This window comes from Myxine glutinosa, chromosome 9 (genome assembly GCF_964187855.1).
Source record: "Myxine glutinosa chromosome 9, kmMyxGlut1.1, whole genome shotgun sequence".
NCBI classification, from domain to species: Eukaryota; Metazoa; Chordata; class Myxini; order Myxiniformes; family Myxinidae; genus Myxine; species Myxine glutinosa.
This window is the reverse complement of record NC_136269.1, coordinates 39,953,296-39,966,616: the sequence shown is the minus strand read 5'-3', so window position 1 is coordinate 39,966,616 and position 13,321 is coordinate 39,953,296. Positions and strand designations below refer to the sequence as shown.

General features: G+C 44.3%; 1 protein-coding gene across 16 annotated transcripts in view; it reads left to right on the top strand.

The window, feature by feature from the left end:
• Positions 1-13,321, top strand: part of LOC137435466 (transcriptional repressor CTCF) — a 167,318-nt gene that overhangs the window by 25,696 nt on the left and 128,301 nt on the right. For 15 of the 16 annotated variants that reach the window (XM_078784292.1, XM_078784293.1, XM_078784291.1 and 12 more), the window contains one exon: positions 2,202-2,300. In XM_078784292.1, coding sequence (XP_078640418.1) covers positions 2,205-2,300 — 96 coding nt within the window. In that variant the 5' untranslated portion in view covers positions 2,202-2,204. Of the gene's footprint in view, positions 1-2,201; positions 2,301-3,494; positions 3,590-13,321 lie in introns of all 16 variants that reach the window. The other variant, XM_078784290.1, reaches the window with a different exon arrangement.

Genomic DNA, 13,321 nt, shown 5'->3' with positions numbered 1-13,321 from the left:
CGTTCACGGCCCTTTGAAATATTGGAAGGAATGGCAACCCTTTGCTCTTCAGATCTGGCCAAAACCTGGCCAAAACCTCATTCGCAAGCCCGGTATGTAATGCCTCTATCTCATCATAGGAGGGACGGTGTCCCATCCTGTTTTGTAAAGTTATTAGCTCTTTTGATCCTCCAATGTGCTGAACTGTTATAGTGAGACTTGTGTGTTTGGGAGTCTTGATTCTTCCATGTGACAAATCATGCAGCGCGTCATTAAAAATCATGAGGATTCGCCTCTCATCAGACTGATTTCTGCAATCATGAGGGAACTCACCATCATCATCGCTGTTATCAACAGAAATGATCCAGTGCAGGAACCAATACAAGCTCTCTGGTATGCAAGCAAGGTTTTGCTGAAGCAAGGTGTACGTACGTCTGTCGCTCGAAAAGGTTTGATGGCGATCTTCATACTGAGCAATATCCACCATGATAATAATTTCCATGCGATACAGATGCCTAGTACGCTCTGTTTTGTTGGGAAGTTGCTCATCAACCTTCGATTATCTGGTGACAGAAGGGGAAAGGAATGTTGGAATGCCACATTCAGAACATCTTGCAGAGAAATGGCATGAGATCTGTCATGAGAAATAATAATATAAACGTGGACACTGATTTTTATGAAGTTTGATTCACCAGCAAATAATATATGGTCGGGCCACCAAAAATGCTGGTGGGCCACCAAAACAATCTGTTCAGGTGGTCTGACGGGCCACAAAAAATACAATTAAGCGTGACCCCTGGTAAGGTGTTCCATGAACTCTCATTACCTCCGCCACCAAGGTTATGTTTTCACCCCTGTCTGTTTGTCTGTGAACAGGATATTTCAAAAAGTTATCTATGGATTCAGACAATATTAGGTGGAGAGATTGGGGGTGTTACAAGGACTAAATTATTAGATTTTGCTCACAGATTAGGCAATGAATGATTAGATCAGCCTCTTCACTTCCTGCAGACCTGGATAAAATCACAAACTGGTCAAACAAGTGGAACATGTCTTTCAATCCTGACAAATCTCACACTCTCACCTTGTCTCTCCGAAAAGACCGTCTGGAAAACCCTCCCATCTACTTTCTCAACAATCCTCTCGAAGAATTCTGTCACTCAAGCTTTTGGGTCTGACTCTGCCATGATCTTTCCTGGGAAAACCACATTTACAAGCTGGCCTCCAAAGCCAGTGGCGCCGACTGGGCATCCTCCGTCATGCGAAGTCCTTCCTTGGCACTACTGAGCTTCTCACCACAAACAAAGCTTTCATCCGCAGCTTGATGGAGTACTGCTCTCCCCTCTGGGCTGGTGCTCCTGCCTCACACCTAGCTCGGTTTCACGCTGTAGAAACCAAGGCTTTTAGAATTATTGGTATCTCTCTTGATGAAGCTGATTCTGAGGGCCTTTCACTCTTTCATCTCGGGCGGTTTGGTGTTCTTTCTATCTTCTAACGAGTCCTCTTTGGCCTTGCACCCCATTGCTTTGTCTGTGCTGTCACCCAAATATTTTTGCAGGACGCGCAAGATCTGTCAGCAACCCTCTTCTCACGAAACTGCCAAATTCAAGACTCTCTGCTCACCTTCACTCTTTCAATCCTCTTTTGTGCCACCTCTGAAACAAACTCCCACACACTCTTCAATCCCACTGCTCCCTCCAAGTCTTCAAAACAGCTGTTCATCACCATTTCATATCTTCCCCTATCCAAAAACCTTGATATTTTCTACCCCTGTTAATACACCCAAACCGCACCTCCTTCAAATTCCTTGTGTTTCTTTCCTGAAAGTGTCAATCTTGTTTATCTCGTGTACCCCGTCCCAGCCCTTTCTTTTCCGCAGATCCCCTGATGGTTCTGTTCTCTACTGTTGTGTTTCCCTCTCTCTCCTCTCTTGTCTCTTGCTGCCTTTATTATATGTTCTATGTGTTAGCTCTTATACGAGCCTTGACAAAGTATATAAAAAGAAAAAAACATTGGTGAAGATCCGAATCTGGATATGATTAATTTTTTATTTTCATAGTGATTCATCACCATTGAGTGATGGGACCAACAACGATTTGTTTAGTTTCGTCATTTGCATATTTTGCTATAAGTCATTTGATTCTCAATAGCTGACACGTTTTGCCCCACTTCCTCCCTCCCCCCACCCCCACCACCAATTTCCCCATTTCTTCACTTTGTAGGTAATGGCATCAGATGAAGAAGAAACGCTGTTACCATCTTCAGAGTCTTCCAACATCTACACAAAAGTGAAGGATGCAGAAAGTTCGCAGCTTGAAGTGGTAATTATGTTTGGAACATTAAATGTACTAGCGGGGTACCCGTCCTAAGGGCAATGTTGTTCCAAGCGTGTAACATGTTCTTTTTACACATCCATTTATTTGTGTGGTGTATAGGCACCTGGTGTTGGCTTAGCGGCGAGGGTGCCAGCTTAGGATCCTGGGTTCGAATCCAGGTCGATCGCTGAATTAACGCCAGGGGGGTTGACTCAGCCTGTCATCCTTCCGAGGTCGGCAAATTGAGTACCAGTTCACTGGTAATTCCCTGTTTGTAGTAAAAGGCGACAAACAGGGTTGGCAGCAGGAAGGGCATCCGGCCGTAAAACATTGCTTCAAAAAGGGGACCAACAAAAACAACAACAACCACGGTGCCCGAAAAAGGCCAACCCCCGCTTTGCGGGGAAAAATGGCCTCTAAAGGTGGTTATTTATGTTTTTATTATAGGCAACAGAATGCTGCCTCAATCTCTCCTGAAAACATTAAAGCAAAAACATGTGGACTGGACTGCTTATGTTTATCTAATATATAAAGCTCATTCTAACCGTAGAACGTAGCGTAGAGCAGCAACGAGCAGTAGCGTAGAGCAACGTAGAGCGTAGAGCGTAGAGCTACGTAAGCGCGTAAGCGTAGAGCAGCAACGAAGGTTGGAAAGGGTGGAAATGCGAATGGTTCGACGGATGTGCGGAGTATCGTTGAGAGAGAGGAAGACAAATGATGAATTGCGAAAGATGATGGGAATAGAGCCTGTGATTGATGCTGTGAAGAGGAACAGGTTGAGATGGTTTGGTCATGTGTTGAGGAAGGATGAAAGTGACTGGTTGAGAAGAGTGATGGAAATGAATGTAGTAGGAAGTAGAAGACGGGGAAGACCGAGAAAGACTTGGCTAAAGATGGTGGAAGAAGAAATGCGGGCAAGGGGGTTAACAAGGAGAGATGCAGAAAATAGGGCAAAATGGAGAAGATTGTCATGGGGACCGCAAGGCTAACCCCCGCTCTCGCAGGGAAAATGGCCTTTTAAAATGCATGTTGTTGTTGTTGTTGTATTCTAACCATTTATTGACTGACTGATATTAAAGTTTGGTACCTTCCTGGTGATGTGAAAGTGTCCATTAATAAAAACCTCAATCGATATTTAGCATTTGAAAATTGTAATTTCTTCAGCTGAACAGGAATAATCAGAATTTTTTTTTTTCTGAGGTACGTAAATAAAAGCGAGCCTGGGAAAAAGCCGCTGAACAAACAAGATGGTGAAGCGGCTGGAAGGGACCGAGATACAAGGAAGCAAGCCAGGGGTACTTTTTTTTTTTTTTTTTAGGATAGGGTTGGAACCTCCCCCGTCTCTAGCGTCCGTACTCTTCCCCCACAATGGCGGAGCCTGAGACGCAGGGAACAGTTACAATGTCCAACCAGATCTTGTTTCAATTATTATGGAATAAACTTTCAGAGGTTCATCAGTGAGTGACTGGGAGTGTTTTAGGGAGGGGGGGGGGGGGGGGGTTGTGCGCTCTTTTGTACATTGCCATCACAACTCTGATTAACCATTCCTCCACTTCTAACTTCCTCAATGCCCATGTCAATACTTCGCGTGGAACCCTATCGAATGCTTTCTCCAGATCAACAAACCCAAGAAACAACTTCTTCCTCTTCTCCATGTACTTCTCCTGCAACTGCCTGACAATAAAGAGCGCGTCTGTCGTTCCTCTTCCTGGCATAAATCCAAACTGCATTTCGTCGATCTTCACTTTCTTCCTTATCCTCCTCTCCAACACTCTTTCCAATACCTTCATTCCATGCTCCAATAACTTTATCGCTCGGTACGAGCCACACTCCAGAGGGTCACCTTTCCCCTTGTATAGAGGGACGAGGGTACTCGGTTCCCAATCCACTGGAATGTGACCTTCTTTCACCACCAGATTACAGATCTCTGCCATTCTCTTCACACCCCAACTTCCTGCTGCCTTCAACATATCTCCCACAACTCCCGTCGGCCCTCCCGCTTTTCTACTCTTCATTGCTTTTATCGCTTCCTCAACTTCCTTCTCAGTTATCTTCTCTGCCGGTCCTAAAACTGGGTTACTGTCGATGTTGCCATCCCATTCATTCTCTGTATTCAACAGCATTTCCATATATCTTTTCCATCTTCCTTTAATTCCATCTGGGTCCACAACAATTTGTCCCACTTCATCCTTCAAGCAACTCACCCCCATCACATCACACCTCTCTTTCGCTATCTGCTTTGCAATCCTGAATACCGCTCTCTGACCCTCTTCCGAATCCAAGCGTTCTCCGAACATTTTCCTACATGTGTCCTGCGCCTTTGCTCCCTCTTTCTTTGCAGCCTTCTTGGCTGCCTTATAACTTTCATGCTCTGCTTTTTCTGCTCCCGTACCTTTCGCCTTCTGCCACTCCTTGAACTTCTTCCTCTTCTCGTCAATCCTCTTTCCAACTTCATCATCTCACCACCATGTTTCCGAGTGCCTCGGTGGTCCTTTTGTCCATCCACATACCTCACCAACGGCTCCCAACAGACTATCTTTCATTGACATCCAACCACGTTCAAGCTCAACCACATCATCCTCTACCCTACTCAGCCTCTCTTTTAATGCCTCCCTTACTGTCCCCTCTTTCAACCTCCACACCTTCATTCTCGGTTGGTACTTCACCCGCCGAGCTCTCCTCGCACCTTTCACCCTTATGACGCAGACAACCAAGTGGTGCTGTGAAACAGCCTCCTCCCCCGGGATCACCTTTGTGTCCCGGAGGTGCCCCCTATCTCGCCTACGCACCATCAGGTAGTCAACGGTTGTCGTCGACCCACCTGACGTGTATGTAACAAGCTTATTATCCCCTTTCTGGAACTGAGTATTACAAATCAACAAATCAGCTCCATCAGCAAACTCCCAAATCCTTTCACCCTCTCCATTTCTCACACCATAACCGTAACCCCCATGAACTCCCTCAAAACCGTCCATACTCCTTCCCACATGTCCATTTAGGTCTCCTCCTACCACAACAACTTCCTCATCTTTCACTTTTTCCATCAGCTTCTCTATCGCACACCAGAACCTGTCCTTCTCTTCATCGCTCCGACCAACCTGCGGAGCATATCCTGAGATGACGTTCACCAAGAGCTTTCCAATCATCATTTTCACCATCATCAACCTATCACTCACTCTAGTCACACTCACCACACTGTCTACAAACTCCTCAGAAAACAGGACACCAACACCATTTACGCCCTCCAGGCACCCTTGCCACACAAACTTGTATTTCTGTCCCTGCCTACCCTTCACCATTCTCACACCACTTCCCTTCCATCTCGTCTCTTGCGCACAAGATATGTCCACTCTTCTTCTGATCAATACTTCCACCACTTCTCCTGATCTCCCTGTCATTGTCCCTGCATTCCATGTCCCAAACCTCAGAAACCGATCTCCACTTTGGGCTGTACCCTGCCCATATGTAGTTGTAATTGTCATGGTTCTCTTTTTGAGGGAATGTTTTTATGGCCGGATGCCCTTCCTGACGCCAACCCTCTTCGTCGCCTCTTACTACACGCAGGGATACGGTGTACCTATTCTAACCAGGGTACACACCGGTCCAAGTCATTGTAATTCATGTAAAAGCACAAGGATGGCCGAGTCGTCCTCCCAAATACATTACACATACAAGCTCCTCCACAATTTTGAGATCACCATTGATAACAAAGAAAAGGTTTGTTTACACTGCACGTTAAGCAGCTAAGATTGCCAGGCGTACAGAATGTAAACGCAACACTTCCGAAGGTGAGAGCCTCAGTGAGCAGAAGCACTCGGAGCCCTCAAGCACGTCGTGCAAACGAGCCTCAGGAAGCGGGAAAGGAGGCCTCAAGGACGTCGGGCAATCGAGCCTCAGGAAGCAGGAAAGGAGGCCTCACTCACGTCGTGCAAACGAGCCTCAGGAAGCAGAAAAGGAGGCCTCAAGCACGTCGTGCAAACGAGCCTCAGGAAGCAGGAAAGGAGGCCTCAAGCACGTAGTGCAAACGAGCCTCAGCAAGCAGGAAAAGAGGCCTCAAGCACGTCGTGCAAACGAGCCTCAGGAAGCAAGAAAGGAGGCCTCAAGCACGTCGTGCAAACGAGCCTCAGGAAGCAGGAAAGGAGGCCTCAAGCACGTCGTGCAAACGATCCTCAGGAAGCAGGAAAGGAGGCCTCAAGCACGTCGTGCAAACGAGCCTCAGGAAGCAGGAAAGGAGGCTTCAAGCACGTCGTGCAAACGAGCCTCAGAAAGCAGGAAAGGAGGCCTCAAGCACGTCGTGCAAACGAGCCTCAGGAAGCCTTGTTTTGGCCTTTCCTCGCTGTTGTCGCTTAACATTTCTTTTAGTTTTATTCAGATGGCTAGTAAAAGTGGTACGGGTACTGGTGGTGTGAAGCCCAAAACCAGAAAGGACAATGAAGTGTGGTTGATTGGTCCCACTTCTGAGGAACTGCGTGGAAGAAAGCTTCCTTCTGCAAGGGAAGTCCTCAGTGTGTTATTTTATCTCTACAAGAATGAAAAATTAACTGTCAAGAAAAGTTGCAAAAAAGTAATCAAGATGTGTCTTCCCTTCTGGGAGAAAGGCCGGATCACAACGTGCATAGAAATACAGGCAAGAGAAAGACAACTTGTTTACTTGAAAGAAAGACAATATTTGTAAGTAAAATTACAGTTCAGTACTTCGTGTAACCCCCACGAGCATTCAGGAGAGCACGTACACGTTGAGGCATGCTGTTCACGAGATTTGCCAAGGTTTGGACAGGAATCGCTTGCCATGCAGTGACAATAGCCTGCTGCAATTCACGCACAGAGGTAGGCTGCTGGTCCAAGTTGTCGATTTGACACGTTAATTCTGCCCACAAGTTCTCTATCGGATTCATATCCGGGGACATGGCAGGCCACTCCATATGCTCGACACCACGGTCAGCAAGAAAGTGTTGGATCATGCGAGCACGATGAGGCCGTGCATTGTCATCTTGAAAGACAAAGTTTCTTCCAAAGGCTGCACGAGCAAATGGAAGCAATATTTCTTCCAGAATGGCCCTGTACTTGAACTGGTTCAGGTTTCAGAACAACCAGGTCAGTTTTTCCCCCTGCATGAAAAGCAGCCCAAACGGTCACCCCCACCACCTCCAGCTTGGACTCTTGGCACTATACAATCTTCGTTGTAGGCTTCATGCACTTGTCTGTCCACTCGGACGCGGCCATCTTGACGATAGACCAGAAATCTAGACTCGTCACTGAAGATCACGTGATTCCAGTGTCCTGGCTGCCATTGACGGTGCTCTCTGGCCCACTGCAATCGGCGCTAGCGGTGTTGTCTGGTCAGGCGTGGCTTTCTCAGAGGACGCCTGGCACGATTGCCTGCTTGAACCAGTCATTGGTTGACGAGCCTTCTGGATACAGGCACATTTGTCAGTTGCTGCCGCTCAGCCCTGAGCCGATTAGCTGACTTGGTACGACCATTGCGGACTAACCGGTGCAGCTGGCGATCATCCCTCCTTGTGGTTCTGCGGGGACGTCCTGGCCTCGGTATTGGAGTAGGGACACCCCTCTGAGCATTTCGTTTCAGGATCTTTGACACCTGACCTTGAGTGATGCCATACTGCTGAGCATTAGCATGCTGTTTCATGCCGGAATTTCTGAAAGCCACCACTCCATGACGAACAGCATTGTCAAGTTGACGGACCATCTCCAAAGGAAGCGGCAATAACTTTTGTAGACGTGCAGCAGTTGTTTTCCACGAATACAGAACGCAACAACCCTTATATACCCGATTGTGAAGCCAATCGTCAAATGTACCTGTCAGTATATTTTGTCATGCCACCTGTGATATAATCCTGTTGTTGACTTCTTGCTGCGACAGACAATCAGTGACATGGTTCTTTTAACAAAGAAATCACCGAAACGTAAAAGAAACTCACCAGATTGATATACTGAGTTCAGAAAGTAAACCCAAGTCAAGAAAGAAAAAAAAATCCATATTAATAAATGCGAACTCTGTATATGTGTGTGTGTTGTAAACTGTCCTGTAACTGTCCAATGAATGGCCTGCCTCTTTGCAAGTACCTGTCTGTGTAAACAGTTGTTCTCAGATGAAGATCGTCAAGGCAACTAATGTTAATAAGCATCTCCACCGCATTCTCAGAGTGGCTTCTTCATCTATGAAACTCTATATTGGTTTAATAATGAAAGATATGGCGAACTGATGATGTCAACAATCATCTAATCTTCTATATTATTATTATTTATTACTTGCAAAATCGAAGATTTATCAAGTATATTGGTCGGTTGTGTTTGTGGTTCTGTCTGTTTGTTTGTTTGCTACTTGCCGGAAAGGATTCCGGCAAGTATGTTGATCTGTTCGTTTGTCTGTTTGCAGCACTACGTCTACACCGTTGCACGTAGAATTGCCAAACTTTGCACACGTATTTGTCTTGCCCTCTAATATACTTTGCCCAAATGATGACGTCATCGGTCACGTGGTTCACCGCCATCTTGGAAAAACCGAAAAACTTTGCACCTCTATAATCTCCGAAAGTGCTGAATAGAAAAAACTGAGACATGGCTCATTGTAAAGAACTCTCCATGGGGAATAAAATATGTTAATGATGACGTCATCAGTCATGTGGTTCGGCCGCCATCTTTTTGAAAAAACGAAAAACTTTGCACCTCCATATCTCTGAAAGTGCTGAATAGAAAAAATTGAGACGTGGCTCATTGTAAAGAACTCTCCATGGGGAATAAAATATGTTAATGATGATGTCATCAGTCACGTGGTTCGGCCGCCATCTTGGAAAAACCGAAAAACTTTGCACCTCCATATCTCCGAAAGTGCTGAATAGAAAGAATTGAGACGTGGCTCATTGTAAAGAACTCTCCATGGGGAATAAAATATGTTAATGATGACGTCATCAGTCACGTGTGTCGGCCGCCATCTTGGAAAAAGCGAAAAACTTAGCACCTCTGTATCTCCAAAAGTGCTGAATAGAAAAAATTGAGACATGGCGCATTGTAAATAACTCTCCATGGGGAATAAAATATGTTAATGATGACGTCATCGGTCACGTGGTTCAGCCACCATATTTGTCCTAAATGGCTGATAAAAAAGTAAATTCCGGCAAGTCCTCGGACTCTGACCGATTTTCATTACTTGCCGGAAAAAATTCCGGCAAGTATGTTGATCTGTTCGTTTGTCTGTTGTCTGTCTGTTTGTTACTTGCCGGAAAAAATTTTCCGGCAAGTATGTTGATCTGTTCGTTTGTCTGTTTGTCTGTCTGTCTGTTTGTCTGTCTGTTTGCAGCACTGCGTCTACACCATTGCACGGAGAATCGCCAAACTTTGCACACATATTCGTCTTGCCCTGGAATAGACTGTGCCCAATTTATGACGTCATCGGTCACGTGTTTCGGCCGCCATCTTGGAAAAACCGAAAAACTTTGCACCTCCATATCTCCGGAAGTGCTGAATAGAAAAAATTGAGACATGGCTCATTGGAAAGAACTCTCCATGGGGAATAAAATATGTTAATGATGATGTCATCAGTCACGTGGTTCGGCCGCCATCTTGGAAAAAACGAAAAACTTTGCACCTCCATATCTCTGAAAGTGCTGAATAGAAAAAATTGAGACATGGCTCATTGTAAAGAACTCTCCATGGGGAATAAAATATGTTGATGATGACGTCATATGTCACGTGGTCGGCCGCCATCTTGGAAAAACGTCAAAACTTTGCACCACTATATCTCCAAAAGTGCTGAACAGAAAAATTGAGACATGGCTCATTGTAAAGAACTCTCCATGGGGAATAAAATATGTTAATGATGACGTCATCAGTCACGTGGTCGGCCGCCATCTTGGAAAAACGGCAAAACTTTGCACCACGAAATCTCCAAAAGTGCTGAACAGAAAAAATTGAGACATGGCTCATTGTAAAGAACTCTCCATGGGGAATAAAATATGTTAATGATGATGTCATATGTCACGTGGTCGGCCACCATCTTGGAAAAACGGCAAAACTTTGCACCACTATATCTCCAAAAGTGCTGAACAGAAAAAATTGAGACATGGCTCATTGTAAAGAACTCTCCATGGGGAATAAAATTTGTTAATGATGACGTCATATGTCACGTGGTTCGGCCGCCATCTTGGAAAAACCGAAAAATTTTGCACCTCCATATCTCTGAATGTGCTGAATAGAAAAAATTGAGACATGGCTCATTGTAAAGAACTCTCCATGGGGAATAAAATATGTTAATGATGACGTCATATGTCACGTGGTTCGGCCCCCATCTTGGAAAAAAATTGCACCTCCATATCTCTGAAAGTGCTGAATAGAAAAAATGGAGACATGGCTCATTGAAAAGAACTCTCCATGGGGAATAAAATAAGTTAATGATGACGTCATCTATCACGTGGTTCAGCCACCATATTTGTTCTAAATGGCCGATAAAAAAGTACATTCCGGCAAGTCCTCGGTCTCTGACCGATTTTTCATCTGTCTGTCTGTCTGTCTGCAGCACTATGTCTACACCGTTGCACGTAGAATCGCCAAACTTTGCACACATATTGGTCTTGACCTGGAATAGACTGTGCCCAATTGATGACGTCATCGGTCACGTGGTTCGGCCGCCATCTTGGAAAAACCGAAAAGCTTTGCACCTCCATATCTCCGAAAGTACTGAGCAGAAAAGATTGAGACATGGCTCATTGAAAAGAACACTCCATTGGGAATAAAATATGTAAATGATGACGTCATCAGTCACGTAGTTCGGCGGCCATCTTGGAAAAACCGAAAAACTTTGCACCTCCATATCTCCGAAAGTACTGAATAGAAAAAATTGAGACATGGCTCATTGTAAAGAACTCTCAATGGGGATTAAAATATATTAAGGATGACGTCATAGGTCACGTGGTTCGGCCGCCATCTTGGAAAAACCGAAAAGCTTAGCAGTTCCATATTTCCAAAAGTGCTGAATATTAAAAATTGTGACATGGCTCATTGTAAAGAACTCTCCATGGGGAATAAAATATGTTAATGATGATGTCATCGGTCACGTGGTTCGGCCGCCATCTTGGAAAAACCGAAAAAATTTGCACCTCTATATCTCCGAAAGGACTGAACAGAAAAAATTGAGACATGGCTCATTGTAAAGAACTCTCCATGGGGAATAAAATATGTAAATGATGACGTCATCAGTCACGTGCTTCAGCGGTCATCTTGGAAAAACCGAAAAACTTTGCACCTCCATATCTCCAAAAGTACTGAATAGAAAAAATTGAGACGTGGCTCATTGTAAAGAACTCTCCATGGTGAATAAAACATGTTAATGATGACGTCATAGGTCACGTGGTTCGGCCGCCATCTTGGAAAAACCGAAAAACTTAGCAGTGCCATATTTCCAAAAGTGCTGAATATAAAAAATTCAGACATGGCTCATTGTAAAGAACTCTCCACGGGGAATAAAATATGTTAATGATGACGTCATCGGTCACGTGATTCGGCCACTATATTTGTCCTAAATGGCCGATAAAAAAGTAAATTCCGGCAAGTCCTCGGTCTCTGACCGATTTTTCATCTGTCTGTCTGTCTGTTTGTTTGTTTGTTTGTTTGTCACCGGCCTACAGGTCACAATTTCCAACCGATCTTCACGAAACTTCACCTAATGGTAGAGTTGTTCAAAAGCAAGAAGCCTATTGTTTTGGGGTCAATAGGTCAAAAGGTCAACATCGGCCAAAGGTCACCAACTTTACTAAATTTCTAAAATCCTCAATTTTCATCCGATTGACATGAAATTTGAAGAGGACTTGCATATCTGGTCACTGAATTCAACCACCAAGTATTTTTGAGGTCAACATAGGCCAAAAGGTCAACATAGGCCAAAAGGTCAACAGAGGCCAAAATGTCAACATAGGCCAAATTTCTAAAATCCTCAATTTTCATCCAATTTACTTGAAATTTGAAGAGGAGTTGCATATCTGGTCACTGAATTCAACTACCAAGTATATTTGAGATCAACATAGGCCAAAAGGTCAACATGGGCCACATTTCTAAAACCTCAATTTCCATCTGATTGACTTGAAATTGGAAGAGGACTTGCATATCTGGTCACTGAATTCAACCACCAAGTATATTTGAGGTCAACATAGGCCAAAAGGTCAACATAGGCCAAATTTCTAAAATCCTAAATTTTCATCCGATTGACTTGAACTTTGAAGAGGACTTGCATAATTGGTCACTGAATTCAACCACCACTTATTTTTGAGGTCAACATCTCGGCCAACTTTCTAAAATCCTCAATGTTCATCCTATTGACTTGAAATTTGAAGAGGACTTGCATATCTGGTCACTGAATTCAACCACCAAGTATTTTTGAGGTCAACATAGGCCAAAAGGTCAACATAGGCCACATTTCTAAAATCCTCAATTTTTATAAGATTTGACTTGAAAATTGAACAGCATTTGCACATTGAGTCACTAAATAGTGAAACAAACTATTTTTGGAGGTCAAAAGGGCAAAGGTCAACTCAAGGTCAACCTTCCAAAATTATCATTTTTCATCTGAAAAATCGTCAATTTTCTTCCTATTGACCCGAGCTTTGATCAAGATTGTCAATTTTAATCTTGATGAAATGGACAATTTGCTGTATCAATGGAATTTTTTTTCTTGGGGAGGGGTTGGGGGGCGTATTTTGCAAGTATCGTGCTCCGCATGATGTCTTCTTGTTTATTTATTTATTATATATTATTATTACATTGTATATTATATATAGCCTGGTTATATAGGCCTATATATATAGCCTGGTGTTGGCTTAGCGGTTAGGGTGCCGGCTTGGGATCCTAGGATCCTGGGTTTGAATCCCGATCGATCGCTGAATTAACGCCAGGGGGGTTGACTCAGCCTGTCATCCTTCCGAGGTCGGCAAATTGAGTACCAGCTTGCTGGGATGAATGATCCCGGTGTGTACCCCGGTTTAGAATAGGTACACCGTATCCCTGCGCATCGTAATAGG